Source organism: Tasmannia lanceolata, unplaced genomic scaffold (assembly GCF_043159265.1).
Source record: "Tasmannia lanceolata isolate RefF3 unplaced genomic scaffold, GAP_Taslan_0.1 ptg000011l, whole genome shotgun sequence".
Classification (NCBI taxonomy): Eukaryota; Viridiplantae; Streptophyta; class Magnoliopsida; order Canellales; family Winteraceae; genus Tasmannia; species Tasmannia lanceolata.
This window is the reverse complement of record NW_027518688.1, coordinates 15,997,505-16,014,411: the sequence shown is the minus strand read 5'-3', so window position 1 is coordinate 16,014,411 and position 16,907 is coordinate 15,997,505. Positions and strand designations below refer to the sequence as shown.

General features: G+C 38.9%; 2 protein-coding genes and 1 pseudogene across 2 annotated transcripts in view; all 3 read right to left on the bottom strand.

The window, feature by feature from the left end:
- The window catches only part of LOC143885930 (uncharacterized), a 113,365-nt gene that overhangs the window by 84,317 nt on the left and 12,141 nt on the right, over positions 1-16,907 (bottom strand). The window lies entirely within an intron of this gene.
- LOC143885929 (pentatricopeptide repeat-containing protein At1g11290, chloroplastic pseudogene) lies at positions 11,972-13,729 on the bottom strand (annotated as a pseudogene).
- LOC143886486 (alpha-mannosidase-like) overlaps positions 15,450-16,907 on the bottom strand; it is a 98,863-nt gene continuing 97,405 nt past the window's right edge. Inside the window, exons 29-30 of the mRNA XM_077390473.1 lie at positions 16,464-16,652; positions 15,450-15,764 (exon numbers count right to left, since the gene is read on the bottom strand). Coding sequence (XP_077246588.1) covers positions 16,464-16,652 — 189 coding nt within the window. The 3' untranslated portion in view covers positions 15,450-15,764. The remainder of the gene's footprint in view (positions 15,765-16,463; positions 16,653-16,907) is intronic.

The window sequence follows — 16,907 nt, the reverse complement described above, 5'->3', positions numbered from 1 at the left end:
TGAACTTCTTTTCTTGATTTTGTTGGCTTCATGTTATGAATTTGAGAACCAAGGTCATTGATTGGAAATATGAAAGTTGTTTCCACTCTATGCCTCTTGTATAGCATATGTTTCTTACTTTCTTCATTCTCTTGAGCTTTCTATCTATGTCTTGCCCCTGGTATCGGTTGTAGCTTTTTTAGACAATCTTCTTATTCTTGAAATAAGTTTATCAATTCTTCACACTCTTTAGAGGGTAATGTACTTTTAATCAGTATTCACTGAATCAAAGTTTCAGTGCCAGTGTTTATCATTTCAATTTCATCTTTGAAAGGCTGGGATTGGCGCTCCTCCTCTTGTTCAAGTAATTGTTGTGACTCAAGTGGAGTTTCGTCAATTTTGTCCTCATTTGAGAAGGGAGTCTTATTTTAAGATCAAAAGCATACTTAAGAAACAAGACACAAGTGAACTATTGGAACTGAAATTTTTATTTAAAGAAAAAGCTATTACATCTGACGACCTATCCTGAACATGCTCAGGATTCACAACTCTAAATAAAGAGAAAAGCAAAAGATAACTTGCCTGGACTAGGCATTAACCTCGAACTGTAAGACCGGACTCAACAATTGTACTGACCATGATGACTAACTTAACGTAAAATAGTAAGCGACTAAAACTTTAACTGCTACACTGTCTGGTGCTGAAGGCTCGGCGAAGGCTGGTTCGTTCTGAATCATCATCATGGCTGATACTTACAATTTTGGATCCTTCATGTTCTACTGCAGCTAGACCTGAGCTTCTCAAACTTCGATGCGCCTAAGCCTTATCCGGTGATGGTGTGGCATGGTTCCACACAACATTTGCCGTTTGCTAGAATAATAGCTTGCGCTCATCAATCAACTTCTGGATCACATGCCTCAGAGTTATACACTGATCGGTACTATGCCCCGATCCTCGATAAAAATCGCAGTGTTCATCTGCCTTCCACGTCTTGGGGAGTGGATTGAGAGGATTCCTAATGCGAGGTAAATAGACATTGCCTGAAGCCAACCCTTGTTGCAATATAACAGATGGTGGAAGCGGGAAGGGGGCGAATTGCCTACCTGGCTTTTGCTGAGGTATAGGTCTTGGTTGATCGTATTCGATTACCATAGGCTCCTGTGACCAGTTAATCCCCTTTTCCCTTTTCCTAAACCCTTTCAGGATACCAGATCGTGGGATAGGCAAATCAGTGAATTCTCTTTTAAGAGTTTCAGATGGTGGCTCTTGGACATAATCAAGAATTAAGGGCCCAAAAGAATCCTGCTGGTGCTGAGAGACAGAGTTTCTGGTAACAACATCTTGGACTTTGGTATTTTTGTCAGCGAAATGTTCAGAACCTTGGGACTGACGATACCAGGTTTGCATTTGTTGCTTCATCTGATGAACTTCTTCTGTTAGCGCAGCCATTTGTCTAGAGAGGTTCACAATTAGTTCTTCCGAACCCATAACCATGGAGAGGCTCGGATTTTTTTCCTTAGAAACAACAGTGGTTGGACCAAATTTCTCAGTAAGTTGAGCTTTGATGAATTGATTTTCTTCCTTCAATTCCTTCACCTGTTGGACGAGCTGGGCCAGGGTTTCTGTGACATGAAAGAGTTGAAAATTTTCCATAGAATCTGCCATAGGTAGGAAAAAGTGGATAGAGAGACCTCCAAAGAAAATGGGGAATTAGCTTCTTCACTGGCCACGAATAGATTCAAACCCAATAAGCTTTCCTGGATTTTCAGGAGTGAACAATCCTGACATAGAAACAATAAACACGAGATGTAAGCTTGTCATTCAGGGAATTTTTCCTTTCTATGATTGACATGATAATTATGATACGACTAGATAAGGAATGGGAAGTAAAGTGATGGTTCCTCAAAATAAATAAACACAACAATGATGACATGATAGCACGCGGGGAACGCCCCTAGTTCAAGGATTATGAGAGTGAACTCTGAAGGACTTAGCAAAATAATCTTGAAAAAGGCAGCCCCTAGAGGAGGAAGAGACCAAGGGTACAAGCAAGATTGGATCATCTGGACCAGGTATGATCAGATCATGAGATTGCATAATCGAAAGATTGTGAGATTCTGCTCCTGCCAGTTAGGGGATGGCATGAAGATACGATCGAATCGTATGACAGAAGAATGAAAGACGCACGATCAAAAGATTAGATGAGATAGCATAAGATCGCTTTCAATGGATAGATCATGAATGACTAATCCTATGAGATCTTTGGAGATGATGGGATTTATATCCTAACCCCAAAGGGAAAGTTTTTAATCTTCGCACATTTTAACAGTGTTACCTGAAGGCATCAACCCTAATCCTAATCTATCGGAGTGGAGAGAGAATCTCGACTCATGACTTTGTTCGTGTATCTAAGGACCGATCGTGACCATTGGAAGATGGACCACGGCCTAATCTAGACACCAATGGATAGGATATCCTAAACTAGGCTCACACACGTGACGCACATGTAACCGTATACTACATGCATGTGTGGGTTAATCTAGGGGTGAGCCCAAGAGTTCCATTAGCGCGAATCCATGTTCGATATACTGTACCAGTGTCCGGCGTATCAGTACGTGAACAAGAGATCCGTTTACGTACCATAAAGGTACTAGGCTAAGAGTGGAATGCTTCTCTAGCACAGAAGCACCAGGTAATGAAATCCCAGTCAACCATGCTAGATAACACTCCGGGTTCCTAAAATAGGATGTGTGTGCATGTGAGATGCAAGGGTTTAGATGCAAGTGATGTAAGTGTGTGCAATATGTTTGCGCAATCTATGATGCCTTCAGGTTTTGTTAGATTAAGTTGGAGTAAAATGTGATGAGAAAATAAAACAAGACAAACAAACTAATCTAGCAAACATAAAAGAGATAGAGTTTTTATGAGCCAATTAAAATAAATTCAAATGAATTATCTTTTGAAATTTTAATGAAGTTAGGTGATCCCCAGCAGAGTCGCCAAACTGTAGGACCCGATACCGCGAGAGGGGTGGGGCGCGAGCCGCCACGCTCTCTCTTGGTCTCTCGTACCTACGCGATTGGCGTGTGCTCTTTTAGTATTGATTTTAATTCATCTTTTATGTGAACTTGGGATCACTAAGGCAATCCGAATTCCACTCAAAAGAGACTGACAGAGTCGCCACCTAGATGTGGGATCTAGGACCCATAATTAACCAGAAATCTAGACTCGCTACCTGGTTACAAGAATGGAAGGTATGGGGAGTTATCCACCACATGCACCATTCCTGCCCGATAATCGGTCTTCAATTCCAAAAGTTAACTCTTTTAAATTTATTTTAAATGGCTCATTCAACTCTTTGTTAATGTGCTATCTATGTGACATGCATCATATGATCTAATTTCATTATAGATCCTAAATGTGTATCTTGATTCCTTAATTTGTTTGGATTCAATCTAGGTGCAAGTTCTCCTAAGATTCTAATTTCATGGAAAATCCTAAGTGATTTAATTAAGAATGTACAAGAAAATTAATGTACAAAAACCCCACAATTTGTTGTGGAGCCGACTCGCGGTTGGTATGCCATCAGACATCCAAGCTGCCTACGTACCCAAGCCTCACTGGGATCAGAGTCGACGTAGTTCGGTGCACCTAAGCTAAGCTACTTATGCCTAACTCAACTAAGACACCGATCTAGACTGATTTGACTGTTTCAACAGTTTTAAGAGGAGTTATTTAATTCAAGTTGAGGATTTTATGATCCTAGGATTTCATCTAAGATGCTATATGATTCTTATCTAAATGCAAGTTGTTCCTTATAGGGGTGGTTATTCGGTTATAACCGAACCGAAATAACCGAAATTTGATAACCGAAATTATTTCGGTTATCAAATTTCGGTAACCGAAACCGAACCGAAAAATTTCAAAACCGAACCGAAACCGAACCGATTAAAAATTCGGTTATTCGGGTATAACCGAATAAACCGAATAACCCGAATAGTGGGAAAAAAGAGGGAAAATGCAAAATCTTGGTTTCGATGGGAGGGCTAGGATCATCCAATCGAAGTGATCTTTGGAGCACAACCTAATTAAGTTGTGATCAATCAAATGGACGGTTTTGATCATCCTTTGGAGTGCCCGTATCACACTTTTTTTTGAAAAAATAATGATTTTTATCATTATTTCGGTTATTTCGGTTAACCGAATTGTTTCCACTCAAAACCGAAACCGAAACCGAAAACCGAAATTTGGCATCCATGAAAACCGAAACCGAACCGATTGATATTCCAACCGAACCGAAATAACCGAACGAATTCGGTTCGGTCGGTTATTTCGGTTGTAACCGAATAATGCACAGCCCTGGTTCCTTAGACTAATGCAGGTTAGCCTACATCCTAGTTTACTAGGCTTGTCCTAAGGAAAGATTGGGTGACTAGTGTAACTAAACCTATGGCACGGTTGCTATTCATAGCAAGCGTCCGTGATGAGGCTGGACTCCTAACTCTAGGACTCCTTAAAACCTAAGACTCCCTAAAACTTAGGACAAGACACGACACCACTGTTCCTAAATTGGGCTCTAAGGGTTCTTATGAAAGAAACCGTAATCCAACAGTTCCGAGAGACACGAGATGAATCGATTTCAGTTCTTGAAGTTAATTAATTTCAGATTTTGAGGATTTTCAGTTTCTGGACATTTAAGGAATACCAATGGTTCTAGGGTTCACTAATTTCGGCCTTGAATGGCATCCAAGGGAGGAAATCGTGCGCTCTTTCCTTGTGCAATTTAATACTTAGGTTATAGCATCTTATTGCCTGGCATATCTCAGGATTTCCGTGGACAGTGAACCTCGGAGCCAACAACATGCTATAGCTTAAATATTCAAATTGTCAAAGATCGATTGCAATTGAGATACGATTATGGACACACTGGCCATTTTTCCAGGGAAATCTAAAGATCCTAAGATTTCTGTTTCAATGGATTAAGGAGTTAATATGTGACAGAATTTTAAGGTTCTTTAGAAGCTTTATGATAATTTTTGATTAATTTCAATTTTGAGTGGATTTTATCAATTTTAAACCATATGAGTGATTTTACAAGTGAAATTGTTGCAAACGAATTCGAAATGATTTGAAATTTCTGCAGCAACAAGATCTGATAGAATGTAACTTATTGAAAGAGTTTTGCAGATTTTTACACTAAGCTCATATTTAATTTTGATTTAACAATAATAAGACCAGATTGCAAAAATAACATAAAACCTACTAGAAATAGAAATTTAAATTCATTAAAATTTCTACAGTAACAAGATATAAGTAAAAATAGCATGCTGTGAGATTTTCATGAATTTTAGAAACTATTTACTATCAATTTCTGATTTTTCAATTTTCAGACCAGATTATGAATTAACACTACATCCCATAGGAAACAAGATCCAAATCAATTGAAACTTATACAGCAACAAGAAATATAGAATATAAGACTACTGTAAAACTTTTCTGAATTTTAATTGAGATCTGATGTGAGTGAAAATTCCCACAAAATCTGATAATTTTCAAAGAAAGGATAAAATAATATACCAAACAAAATCCAAAAGATGTCAAAAATTCATGGTAGAATGTATTAGTACCATATTATTTTCTCACGAAATTTCATTATTTTTGGAATCTGTTTAGTATATAGTTTATTTTTCTTCGTCGAAAAGATATTTTTGAAGAGTTTTCTATTTTTAAACACGATTTTCGAGAAAATTACGACTCCGGAAAACATCCTTTAAACTTGTTCTGATGTGATGAACGCAAGAAAAATTTAAAATTCCAAAAAATAGATCATCCTGAGATGACTATTTTTTTGAATTTCATAATTTCTCGGCCATTATTTTAAATAAAATTCCACTCTTCACTCAAATTTTCAAAACCCTTTGATTCAATGTCCGATCCGATCCAATAGTTATTTTAGTCTATTTAAGTAGACCATTGTATTAAATTTTGGGACGAATCGGAATTGAAACACTTATGTAGATCATGATTTTTAGCACACACATATAATATTGAATTAAATTCAATTAAATATTAAAAACCATGCAAAAATTCATAAAAAATGCCAAATAATCCTGAAAAAATCTGAGAATTGTGCGCCTACCTGTGATGGAGATCCTCGCTGAATCCAAGAGCCGAAAAATCCGAAAATCCCGCCGCCACTCGATCCGCTCCGTTTCCTTCTTCTTTTTCTTTGTTTTTTTTTTTTTTGTTTTTTTTTTCTAGTGTATAAATGCCGTTGCTCTGTTGAGTGTGAGATATAGAGAATGAGAGAGAGAGGGTTGCTGAGAGAATCGTACCAGAGAGGGAGAGAGAGGGAAAGTGAAATGCAGAGAGAGACAAGGAGAGTTTGAGAGACACGAAGAGTGTGACTAGCGAGAGGATGAAGAAAAACAAAACAAAAACGGATGTTCTGTTTTTCTTTAAAACATAACTTGAGCCCTTGTGGAGATAGAGGGATGAGAGTGAGAGAACGAAACAGAGAATGAGAGAGATAGAGGGATGGGATTGAGAGAATGAAATAACAGAGAGGGTTCGAGAGCGAGAGAGACACAGAGAGATAGAGAGGGAGTGAGATAACAGAGAGAGAGAGAGAGAGAGAGAGAGATAGAGTGAGAGCTAGAGAGGTTGAGAGAGATGACAGAGAGAAAGAGATGCTCTGTATTTGAGAGAGGGTGAGAGTGAGATGCAAAACAAGATAGAGATGCTCTGTTTTTTAGAGTGGGAGAGAGAGTGTAGAGAGACGGCTTCTTGGAGAGTGTAAAGAGAGTGAGATGGAGAGGGAGATAGAGATTCAGAGGATGCTCTGTTTTTTTTTTTTAATGGGCTGTTTGGAGTGATGGATGGTTGATGTATAGAGAGGGATCGAACTCTGTTTTTAGGAGAGATCAGCTGCTGTTCTGGCGCGGAAGATGAACGCCACGGTTTTCTTTTTTTTTTTCGAATACCAGAGCTGCTATTCTCGAGAGGAAGATGAGATCCACCGTTTTTTTTTTTTAGAAGAATCCCAAAGCTGCTGCCCTTCAGAGGAAGATGAGAGCCACCGTCTCTTTTTTTTAGAATCCAAGAGCTTCCCTTTCTTTTCTTTTAGGAGGATGATGAGAGCCACCTTATTGCTGTTTTCTACATTCTCACCCATACGGGCATGTTGCAAAATTAGAAAGCACAAGTATAGGCATGTTGACAAATTAAAGGCCACTATTCCCCAATATTATTCTCCATTTCCTTTTTCTTTTAACATGCAAAAGAGAACAATTCCCAAAAATGAATGCCATATTATTGCATGCTATTAGAAGCTTTCTATCATGGCGGGTCCCACTCAATTTTGAACAAATTCGTATGCCTCTTGGCTTCAAATATATGGACTCGTTCAATACTAGCTAAATTATGCATCTTCCCCCATGATTCTCAAAATCAGTAGGGCCCACTCCAAGCTTGGCCGAATGACCTGAGATCATTATGAGTGTGCACTCATAGGCTAGACGCATGGGCTGATCCGACCCGTCCAAATAATGCGAGCCTTAATACATGAGCTAGTTGCTCCCCCCTCCAATCGATTTCATGGATTGATCCAAACCGCCCAATTGATGCATCACAATTTAAATTGGTTGTGCTCCCAAAATGATCTCCATTGACTAATCCGAGCCATCCAATTAATTGCACCTAGCAACCCACCTCCATAAGATAAACCGAATTATCTGTTTGATGTGCCACAACACAATACATTGTGCTCCAAAAGTCTTCTCCACGGGATGATCTAAACCGTTCATTAGGTGGACCACTTCGCACAAACGGATTGCGTCCCATAAGCTATTTTTGCGGGCTGATCCGAGCCGTTCAATTACTAAGCCATGGCACAAATTGGGCTTCGAAGTGATTTAGCAGCGCACTCCCCTAACCCTTTCTATAAGATTACCCTAACTGTTCGTTTAATGGGCCACCACCTCAAATTTTAATTTTTCTCAATAATGAGCCCGGACATTGATTTCGCTTATTGGATCCAAATATAATCAAAATGCATTCATTCCATTAAAACAATGCAGGGCGCACCTGCTTGATCCCATTACATCCGAATCGCTCAATGCGGGTCTAGCAAATGGGTCAAAATTCTCTCTTGCTTGGATTCTTCTGAATAACCCTTCTCAACACTTGGCGAAAAAAATGCAGAACATTGCGGAAATGACCGGAAAGATTTGAGAAAAGGTAAGAGACAGACATAAAAATGGAAAACGGCAGAAAAAGACCGATAGCAAAACATTAATTTCTTTGTTAATTAGAGCGGAGCAAAATGGGGTGTCTACACCCTTGGCCAATTTTCAGGGACTTGATCACCCCATTCGGAAATTGGTAACCTCATTTTTATACTAGATAACCCCATTCCTAGAGACTTGAAAACCCTCTTCCAAAACTCCAGTACTCTCGGCCAATTTTCAAGCAAGTTGATAAGCCCATTCGAAAATTGGTAACCCTACTTTTGAGAGTTACTAACCCCCTTCCAGAGAGTTGATAAACCCCTTCTGCTACAAAACCCCCTGCCTATAGCAACTCTTCTAATGGCATTACAATTCTGCTCATGATAGAAATAACAAAAGAAATTGATATTTTTTTCATTAAATGTGCTTCATATATTACATCCCAATTTGTGTATTACAAAAAAAAAAAATTAAGTAAATCAGAAAATGTGTAGCCATCCATTCATGTATTACATCAACTTTTTCTTATACAACCATTTGTCTTCCAAGAAAAAGAGTGAAGCCATCCATGCATTATCTTTAGAACTCACCCTAAAAAACAAATAGCTTAAACCCTAAACAAGGTAAATCAGAAACAGAGGAATGAAAAATAGTGCAAAACCCTAAAAAAAAGAAAAAAAGAAAAACAAAGCCTAAATGCAAAGAGATAGATGGTATGAACTCAACATTCAAGTTTTCAAGATTTGCCAACAACAATGGTGGCTGAACAAAGAGGAAGATGACTGGTATGGTAAAAAATCAAAAAGGTGATAATGAAAAAGTAAAAGAAGAGGGAAGAAGGAAAAACCAAGGTCAAAACGTGTTGTTAATGCCAAAGGGCATTTTCGTCCAGCTTTTACTGACAAGACCCCTTTTGTCCCCGTTGATAATTTTTGAAAAGCATGGGTCATGTTGATAATTTTGCCTAATGTTTGTCCCCTATTGGTAATTCGTCCTTTTTATTATTAGCTCGTGCTTACAACCACCGTGTATATCCTTTTTTTTATATGGACTGTAGACTTCGAAACAAAAGCAGTTCTCTGTGCAACCGGAGACAAATGGTATAGATACTGAGAATTCTACCCAAAATTAGATGGGTCTCTATTTGGTGTAATTTTAGTTATTATCCTATGCATAAGCCATTGTTTCACTTGAATCTATGTTTACTACTAGAATGAGAACTTGCATACCTCATAGAGCTTCTCATGTGGAGTGGCGTGTAGACAAAGCTTTATTATCAATTGATTCAGCGTAGGCAGTCTTAGGATTAAGGAAAAGTTAAAGGAAAGGCTAAGGAAGAGGTCATGAAACAACTTTTTTTTTTTTTTTGAATGATCAGAATGATCAAAGGGTTGAAAAGATGGGGTAAAACACGATTCGATTAAGGCTTCAAGAAGGATAAGATCTTGGGTAGTTTTAGTAATTAAAGAAACTCAAAAATTGGTTAAGGTTGAAGACGTTAAAGAGGTAAGGTTTTGGTTTAAAAAGGAAGGCAATTTTGGGTGGCTATTTTCAAGGTAAAGAATGGATTTCTTGTGGGCTTTTTAGGAGTGGTTTCAAATGGCATGAAGAATGAAAATGGGGCTGTTTCAGGTGACTGTTAGAGGCTATTTTTGGATGAAAGAAGAGCAGTCTTGGGCGGCAGAAGAAGGATAGCTTGGGATGCTAAGAAAGTAAGAAAGAGGTGAAAGGAATCTTGGTAAAACAAGGAAGATGCAACTAAGCTGCTAAAACTTGGAAAATTTGCATGATCGATGGAGGTGGAGATGGCTGAGTCTTAGAAGGATGGAGGGGGCTGTTGATATTAAACGAGAACTTGTAAAAAACACGTGCAATGCAAATGAGAAGGGGAGGAAATTGTGGAAGAATGAATAGAGACCTGTCTCCAAGGAGCTAGCATGTCTCTTTGTTTTAGTTCATTTCGTAGTGGACAAAGAAAATAACCTCACTTTTGGTGGGCACTCCTCGCTAAGGGAGTTGGTTGCTAAAGCTCTTTACCCTGAGATCTTGGTTGGCCATCGAGTGGTGCATTGCTAGTGCATATCCTAGCAGGGATTCCATTCTAGCCATCGGGTAATCGGGAACCCTTAGGAGTTGTAGACCTTTTTGGCATAGTCCTATTGTAACTTGTTCAGGAATCATCAATAAAGATTAACATTTGCCTACTCGTGTGCCCTATTGCTTTGTATTAGAGTATTTTCAAAATAAAAAGTGTTTTGAAAGGTTTTACAAAGAAAAGAGTGTTTTATTTGTAAAGTGGGGTGCTTTTGAAAATAGTGGTGAAAAGTGCTTTGTGAGAATAGTCTCACATTGGAAACTCAAGGAGTTGGAGAAGGGTATATAAAGCTTCGCCTACTCCTTTGTCTTGCTTTATTGCACAATGGGCTTTTGAATGGTAGACCCGTGAGATGGAGCAACGCACCGTCCGTGCACGCGCGGCATGTGCAGTGGGTTGTAGCGTGCTTTTTTGGCGCACGACATGTCATCGCGAGGAGCCATTAAATTTTTTTCATATTAGGCTTGGACCGTTGGATCAAGATCGGTGTAAACCAATGGTGATCGGTCAATTGATTGTTAGTTGATCGGTTGGGTCGTAGGATCGATCGATCAGATTTGCTCCAATGGCTACTCCAGGAAAGGGTGCGATCTGAAGCATCTGATTGTGGGTAACAATAAGTGGGTGATTGGGTGCATTGTTGATCGTCGGATCACGTCCCAATGATCAAGAGCCGATCAGGTGCAATCCACTCCGTGAATTGACGATCTAGCAGTTATGGGGTGGAAGGAGGTTTTTACACAAACCAACAGTCACTCCAGGATTGATCTGGACCGTAGATTCACGATTTGGCGCGATCTAACGGCCAAATACGTAGCCCATCGTGAACATGTGCCGCCAAAGGGTGCAATTCAATCTGATAAGGCACCAAAAGGTCTATAAAAGGACTAGAAACTCACCATTTCAAGTGTAATCCGAAAATAGAAGTTAGGACTTTCAATTTGAGAAATTTCAAAGCAACTTTCACTCCCAATAAGACTTTCCAAAAATCTGTTTTTACTCTTTTTGAAGTTTTCTCTCCAGTGTTATGTTATTCTAGAAAGACAGACACTAGTATCTTGCATACTTGTTATTCCAAGGGTGATTCGGGGTTTGTCTCTGTTTAGTGCAAAACGTCAACAAACATTTGCTGAAGAATTCACCGGGCTTCATTGTATCTTGGAGGCGAATTCGTGATACCCCTTGCACACAATTGGTGGGGGCGAATATCGTCTTCACGAAAGCGACAATGTGCCTTGAAGCATCTCAATTTTACATCTTCCATCATCTCAACCGTCAACATTTTCTTCAACACTTACCCTCATGGATTGAAAGTGATTCCAAATCTTATGGGAAGGGAATAGGGCAGCTGACTGGTTTGCGACCAAAGGCATATATTGCAGTGACTATATTACTTGGACCTATATTCTGTACGAAGATGGATCGGTGTCCCCGCAAAATAGATTCCATTAGTCCCATCTCTTCTAATTTGTTTGTCTTTTTGGGTCTCTGGCTTGGACTGGGTGACTAGTGCTATTTCAGTCCTGCCATTTCTCTTCTCTTCCGGGTTTATGCCCTGTTGTAGTATGTTATGCTCTCTGTCTTTTCAATAAATTACAGCTTATCCCGGAAAAACTGCGAGTTTCCCAATGCCATCTTCAGATTCAACAAGTTATGGCATACATAATCTTTAGCCAAAATCGCATGGCATCACATCAAGCAAGCTCACTCCCTGGTTCTTCACCAACCCCTTCAATCTCATATTTGATCTCAAAGTTTCAGCCTCTTCAAACCTTCCATTAGATGCATACATATTTGAAAGGAGCACAAGATGGCTCGGATCTTTTGGATCTAACTGAACTAATCTATCAGCTGCAAGTTCTGCTAGCTTTATGTTGTTATGGATCCAACACCCTCCAAGCAAAGCCCTCCAAACATTTAAGCCTACTTTTTCTGACATTTTTTCCACAAATTTGTTTGCCTCCGCCAAACGCCCCGCACGGGAAAGCATGTCTACAATGCATCCACAATGTTCTCCTCTCAATCTAACCTTCTTCTCATTCACCATTTGACTAAAAATCATCAACCCATTTTCCACCATGCCAGAATGACTACAAGCATTTAACACACTCAGATACGTAACACTGTCTGGCTCTTTGCCACTCTTCTTCATGTCACGAAAGAGAGCGACAGCAGCTTCTCCTTCACCATTAATTCCATACCCAGATATAATGGCATTCCATAAGACTATAGTTTTACAACTTACCTCATTAAACACCTTGTGAGCAAGCTCTACATTTCCACATTTTGCGTAAGCCCCTATCAGACTATTTTGAACTGAGTTGTGTGACACAAAGCCAGCTCCAAAAATATAGCCATGGAATTGCTTGCAAAGCTCTAAGGCAGCAAGTTCTCCACAGACCGTTAGAGAACTGACCAACATTATCGGATCCGGACTGAAATTCTCTTCAATTTTCATTCTAATAAGCAATCTCAATGCCTCTCTAGGGTCCCCATTCTGTTCGTACCCCGAAATCATTACAGTCCATGACACCAAACTCTTCTCAACTACAAGGTCAAATGAAGTTCTCGCAGAGTGTGAATCCCCACACTTAGAATACATTGCAATTAGAGAATTAGCAACAGTTATCTCCGACCCAAATCCCGCAACAATAATCTGATTGTGGACTGATCTCCCTCTCTTCAAATCTCCCAACAGTGCACAAGCTGTTAGAAGATTAACCAATGCTATCATGTCTGGATCAATGCGATCCTCTCTCATTCGATGGAACATTTTGAGAGCGTCAGAACCATATTCAATTTTCACTAAAAAGCCAATCATTGTTGTCCAACTAATAACATCCCTAGAAGCCATGTTGTCAAAAAAATTAGTAGCAATATCTAAGTTTCCCAAACTTAAATACATATCAAGAACTGAATTGACCACGGAGATATTCAAATCAAGACCGATTTTAACAACGTACCCATGAATGCAACCACATATTCTAACTAATTCCAAACTGACACAACCCTGAATAACACTCAACAAAGTTACTGAATTGGGTTTCAGACCAAATAGTCGTAATTCATTAAACAGTAACACAGCCTCTTCAAAGAGTCCATTATGGATAAATCCAGCAATAATTGCGTTACATGAAATTAAACTTGGGTTGTTCATTTTCTTAAATAATTTATGCGAATCGACAATATTTCCGCATTTAGCATATGTGTCCAACATAGCAGTCCCTACAAACAAATCCGAATCCAAACCCGATTTCAGAATTAGTCCATGGACAGATTCTCCAAGTTTCAAGTTCTGCAAGCCTGCCACGCTAACGAGGATGCTCACAATGGTGAAAGAATTAGGACTCAAACCTGAAATTTGCATAAGGGAGAAGAGTTTTAGAGACTCCTTATAAAACCCATTTGTGGCATAACCATATATCATTGTTGTCCAAGAAACAACATTCTTTTGGGGCATTTCTTCAAACAGTTTCTTTGCATCAGAGAATCTTCCGGATTTCCAGTAAGAATTCAAGAGTTTGGTAGCGAAAATGGGGTCGGGTTTGAGGCCGTTGTTGAGAAGGAGAGAATGGGTTTTTTGTGGTGATTTGAGGTTGATGGAGGAGTGCAGGATTTGGGAAGTAGAGATGAAGTTGAGTTGAAGGAGAGGGAATGAGAGTTTGAGGGGTTTTGTAAGGAGGATGTTTTGAAATTTGAAAGCAACCCAAGTGGTCCTTTCCCAAATCAACATGATAATGGAAATTAACGGCTAGTTTTGCTTGAATGTGGCAGTTATTAGGTAAGCTCTTTTATGATGGATGATCATGTTTCTGAAGGAAAATAAGAGCTGGGTACCTGCTCAATTATCCAACCCCAATTGGGTATTCTAAAATTCTAACCCATTTATTTTTAGAGGCATATTTATGTGCATTTATTGTATATTAACTCTATTACATGATGGACGGTCTGATATATACCCAACTGATCCAAATGCTAATGAGAAGGATCCGTCCGATTGGGGATTCAAATGGATTGTGACCAAGACAGATGGATCGATCCAAAGTGAACCCGTTGAAAATATATGAGCAATTAAAATTTGAAGTGAGGGTCACTCACCCTATGATCCAAAAAAGCTATTTCCTTTGCCTTGTCATAAATGGGCCATGAAGCAAAACACAACTCATTGAAAGATTCTAATCCTTCATTTGTTGCCACTGAACGGAATATGAGAAGACAAAACAAGAGTATATTCATCAGGAAAGACTCATCAACTGAGAAAATAAAAGTAAAGAGTCTATATTCATGAAGAAAGCCTTTTCATCCTATGGGAGTAAGATTTTTCTTCATGACCGATCCATATCAAGCTGATTCAAGGCTCTGTACATAAATTGTTTCGATCATTCAGGCAGTGACCCCCCACTTAGACTTGTGCGGTAATAATTTTCCTTAAGGGCCGTTTGGATACGCGAATTTTAGAATACAGGATTTCTTCAAAATTGTAGATGAGAGAAGAGAAAAACCAGACCAGCCATTATTTCCTGATTTCTCACCCTTCTTTCCGTCCGCAAGAGAGTAGCAGATCATCCCATGTTTCCAGGTTTTAGAAATCTCATGATGAGGGAGAGATTTCTAAAACCTGGATTTCTTACTTAAAATCCAAGAAAAGGGACGGCATGCAAATCATGAACCCTATTTTACACTATTTTCAAACTAAAACCTGGATTCTAAAATCCGAGTATCCAAACGGCCCCCCAGCCTCTGTTTCTTTCAAAGTAAATTGGGTGTAAAACAAATTTTATCCTTATTTTAAGTAGAAAATTGGCTAAGTTTGTCTTACACCCATTTTACCTATTTTACGTTGTTGAAAAGAAACAGAGAATGAGAAAAGTAGGTCCATATATCACTAAAGAACCCACTTTAGTGATAGCTACGTTGTGATTTAGAAGAATGACTAATGGCACTGCTCACTTGGTTTTGTACGTTTTAGGAATTGAAGGTGCATATATCACTAAAGAACCCACTTTAATCTTTCTCTTATTTTTTTCATCTTGTTTATTCATAAGAGAGGGGATTTGAAATGTTTCATGTTTGAGAAACAAAGGGGGGTTTTGGATCTAGGGAAATAATTATGGCAAACATAAGTTTCTTTCAATGTCAAATGGATGTAAACAAATTTTAGGCACTGTTTTCAACTTAAAAAATGGCGGTAAAATTTTCTTTAGGCCCGTTTTACATCGAAAGAATTAGAGCCTGGATGAAGGATTCAAATCTTTAAACTTATTTTCCATACATAGCACTTGCATTCTACTAATGCTTATTCACATCATAATTATAGAAGGAAAGTGTTCAATGTCCTTCAGACATTGAACACTGTACACTTGGCACAGATGTGCAAGAAATCAGGACGGACCATTTGGTGGGCCCGTGGTAACTGGACCTTGGCACAAGCATATTGCACCTCGGCCACCCGATCCAGCATCCTGCATATGGATTAAACTAAAATTAGCAATGATCCAACGACGTAAATATACATGTAAACAGTGGTCTTTTGAGCATTTGGTGATCTCAGATCCGTATCAATAGAACAGTCATTCTTTGGAATGATCATTTCTTCGGACACTAATTCAAAATGCTCGAAAACTCACTTACCTTAATTTCATTGTGGAAGAACTGCACTCAATTTCTTAGGAATAGTTTAAAATGTGTGGCATTATTTTTGTGATATGGTTTCTTGAGCATAACATTGTTAGGGATGCAACTTGGGTCGATTTGTGGGAATTCGGGTTGAGCTTTTATCATATAATGGGATTGGGTTTGGTTGATTCCAATCCATTTTTAGTAAAATCTCAACTAGACCCAACCCGACCCGACCCCACCCCTAAACATGGTTATTGGGCAATAACAAAAGCTAGGTTAAGTGCATGAAAAGGAATATACAATCTCTGATGGGGGTATTTAATATGCTGGTGTAACCCATTTTATAAAGATGACAAATTAATTGACTCTTCAATGCCGAATCCATAGGAAAATGAGCAGAGAATCAGTGAGAATAAGGGGAAAATGTTGATAGTTTCATGGGAATGCATAAAAAAAAGACCATGTCCAATTTCAGTCAACAAAGAAGGGTTATAACCTCTGTTAATAGGCCACAAATGACAACGAGCAGTTGAATTTATTACCTAAAATGTCAACAGGAAAGTGCGGATTTCCATTGGTCCCAGTTCAACAATAAGAGTGGTATTATCTACAGGTCCACCTCTCATGGGGGCAGGGATCTCCCCGCTATCCCCTTCAACTTTCCAGTTCATTTTCCTCATTTCTGACTTGTCTTGGTTGGCAGATAAGCTCGTCTCCTTCAGTTCCTTAATCTGCACGAAGAATCATAACCAACATAAAATAATTCACACTACACAACGAAATGGGGATTGAATATAGAATGAAAGAAGCAATTTTACAGTTATATTAACCAAACAACAAGGGTGTATTTTATGAACTAATGAAGATAATTATCAGTGTAGAATATAAAATTCGAAAGAGTGTTTTCAGTTATATTAACCATTGTGGTACCCGATCCCGCGAGAGGGTGGGACGCGAGCCGCCGCGCGCTCTCTCTTGGTCTCCCG